The sequence below is a fragment of the Olea europaea genome, unplaced genomic scaffold, assembly GCF_002742605.1.
Source record: "Olea europaea var. sylvestris unplaced genomic scaffold, O_europaea_v1 scaffold1371, whole genome shotgun sequence".
NCBI classification, from domain to species: domain Eukaryota; kingdom Viridiplantae; phylum Streptophyta; class Magnoliopsida; order Lamiales; family Oleaceae; genus Olea; species Olea europaea.
Window position 1 is genome coordinate 97,540 of NW_019231218.1, and position 2,728 is coordinate 100,267.

General features: G+C 37.2%; 1 protein-coding gene across 1 annotated transcript; it reads right to left on the reverse strand.

The window, feature by feature from the left end:
- Window positions 1-546: 546 nt before the first annotated feature.
- On the reverse strand, window positions 547-2,514 carry LOC111375375 (CBL-interacting serine/threonine-protein kinase 5-like). The gene is made up of 2 exons (XM_022998180.1): window positions 1,606-2,514; window positions 547-1,440 (listed from the first exon to the last, which is right to left on the reverse strand). The coding sequence occupies exons 1-2, from the start codon at window positions 2,214-2,216 to the stop codon at window positions 690-692; spliced, it is 1,362 nt and encodes a 453-aa protein (XP_022853948.1). The 5' UTR covers window positions 2,217-2,514; the 3' UTR covers window positions 547-689.
- Window positions 2,515-2,728: the final 214 nt, after the last annotated feature.

Below are 2,728 nucleotides of genomic sequence, written 5' to 3' on the forward strand. Positions count from 1 at the left end.
AACTAAGCACAAGTGCTTGTGAAATTATTTATGATGATCTGTATTAAACTTTTACAAAGTGTGTGTAGAAGTTCAAATTTAACTTATTTCTTTTTAAGAGGGTGTTTGATAAGAATTTTAAAAATTGATTTTTTTACTGTTAGAGATAAAAAGTGGGTCTTATTTGTGAAAGAATAATTTAAAAATGATGATTAAAATAGTGAAATAACTATAAAAAAAATTAATTTTAATTGGCTCAAAAAATTATTCATTGAAAGTAGATTATTTTTCATGTATGATTGAATCCATCTAGGGATTCAAGTACATTTTAGTACATAATAGAATTGACGGTACACTGTGTTACGCGCCATATATTTTTCAAGGGAGTTAGTAAGTCAATGTAGGATGCAGTAAGTCAATGTAGTGTGACACAAGAATGTTTAAATTTTCTTTGTGCGAGCTAGCAATTGATGCTGACATTTGAGCCTCTGGACCATATTGTATTGCAACTGCAACCTTCCTTAACTACCATTGCCTAATGCGTTAGATAAGATGCCTAAACTGACATTAACCATCAACAAACATTCCTCGGAATTTTAGTACTGCATGTTTGGCAAGCGAACTGAACAGTACTTGACCATATTAAATAAGAAAAAGAACTTACAATTTTGTTGATACTATGATTTAGAATTGCATACAAAGAAAGACAATTATTCTAGGCAGCTACAACTCTCCCCTTGCCAACTCCAAACGATGTCTTTAAGGGCAGGCCTCGCATCCTCCTCGCAAAACTTTTGGTACTCAAGAGTGTCACCAGCCAACTTGGAGAACTTCACGACTGCCACCTCCGGCGCCACCTCGAACACCTCTGCTGTCACTGACAACTTCCCTTTTCGTCCCTCGGAAAACCCCTGCATTTTCATCTTAAAATCCTTGGCCAATAAAACCTTAAAATTCAGCTTCTTGGCAACTGATTCTAGCTTGCTCATAATCATAGAAACTGAACATTTCGATGTAAAAAGAGATCCCGATTTCCTCCTTCCCTCGAACAAACTCGACAAATCAAATCCCGAAGACATCGATGATATAAATTCAAATGCATTATAGAAAGGAGGGGATGATTGTGATCTTAACAAATCTGGTTCTTTACTTTCTGAAGCATCAAGATTTTCTTGAACTGTTTCTTGAATTGAAAAAGAAATCGACCTAGTGAACCCTTTGTAGAACCAAGGGACTCTCATAATAGCTGGAATTGTAATTCTTTTTTCAGGATCAGCCACCAAAAGTTTTGAAATTAACCTTTTTGATTCACGTGAAAACCAGGGTGGAAACTCAAATTCTGCCTTGATAACTTTTCTATACATTCTCATCATGTTTTCATCTTGAAATGGAAGAAATCCGGCCAATAACACGTATAAAATCACCCCACATGACCAAATGTCAGCTTTTGCTCCATCATACCTGTTGAAGAACAAAATAAAAGTAATTCCTCGAATGCTTAAGCTGCGTTTGAGTAAATTATACAGCACTTAAGTGGGCGTCTTGGAAAGACCAAAAATTAAATAAATAAATATTATATATGCAGGTTTAACAGAATAAACTTTTAAATCAGATAGCTAACCGTACCCTTTTTTCTTCAGAACTTCCGGCGCCACATATGCGGGAGTCCCACAACGAGTGTGCAAAAGTCCGTCGTTTCTCAACTGCTTAGGCAAGGCCGACAACCCAAAATCCGACACCTTCAAATTCTCATTTTCATCCAAAAGCAGATTTTCCGGCTTTAAATCACGGTGGCTAACGCCGCGGCTATGGCAATAATCCACCGCGCTAATTAACTGCTGAAAATATTTCCTTGCCAAATCTTCTTTCAGTTTCCCTCTCGCCACTTTGGCAAAAAGTTCTCCCCCTTTTACATATTCCATTACAAAGAAAATTTTCTGCTTAGTGGCCATCACTTCTTTGATTTCAACAACGTTGGGGTGTCGAACCAATCGCATAACAGAGATTTCCCGCTCGATTTGCTCCATCATACCTTCTTTCTTCACCTGATCTTTGTTTATAACCTTAATCGCTACACTTTCGGAGGATTGAAGGTTTTTCCCATAGTAGACTTTGGCAAAAGTGCCTTGTCCTAGAATTCTTCCCATCTCATATTTTCCGAAAATGATATTTCGATTGCCTCCACTGATGAGGTTGTCAGTTTCTTCAATAGAATGATTTGGTTGTTTTTCTTCCATGTTTGAACAAGCTCAATGGTGGATCCGCACCTCCTGGATGCAATTGCAGAGGCTCCCTTGAAGTTATCTGGCGAATGGTAATGATTAAATTTTTGGGTCTGAAAGGGTAAATTTCTTGATAGGTCCTTAGAAAGTTGGGGTGATGGTGAATGACTGGAAGGCGGCGGAGGAGTGGAGGTGGAGGGAGGAGAGTGGTGGTGGTGGTGGTGGTACAGAATTAGTTGATTTGGTGTGTGTGCGGTTGGAGTGCATTGTTTTGTCTGCAGGGTGAAAACGGCAAGCCTATAGAAATGGAGAAATATCTGTGAATATAGTATTGAATTCAAATGGCATTAAATAATTTACTAATTAAAATTTATGATTATATTTTATTTATTCTTTTATTCAACCCTCCAAAATTTATGATTCGTTAGATGCATTATGCAGGCCTCAATTTTAATAAATATTCAAGAATGAAAAATTGCAATAGAGATTCTCAATTCGTGAGAGGTTGGTCTGGTCTTTAATTTTTC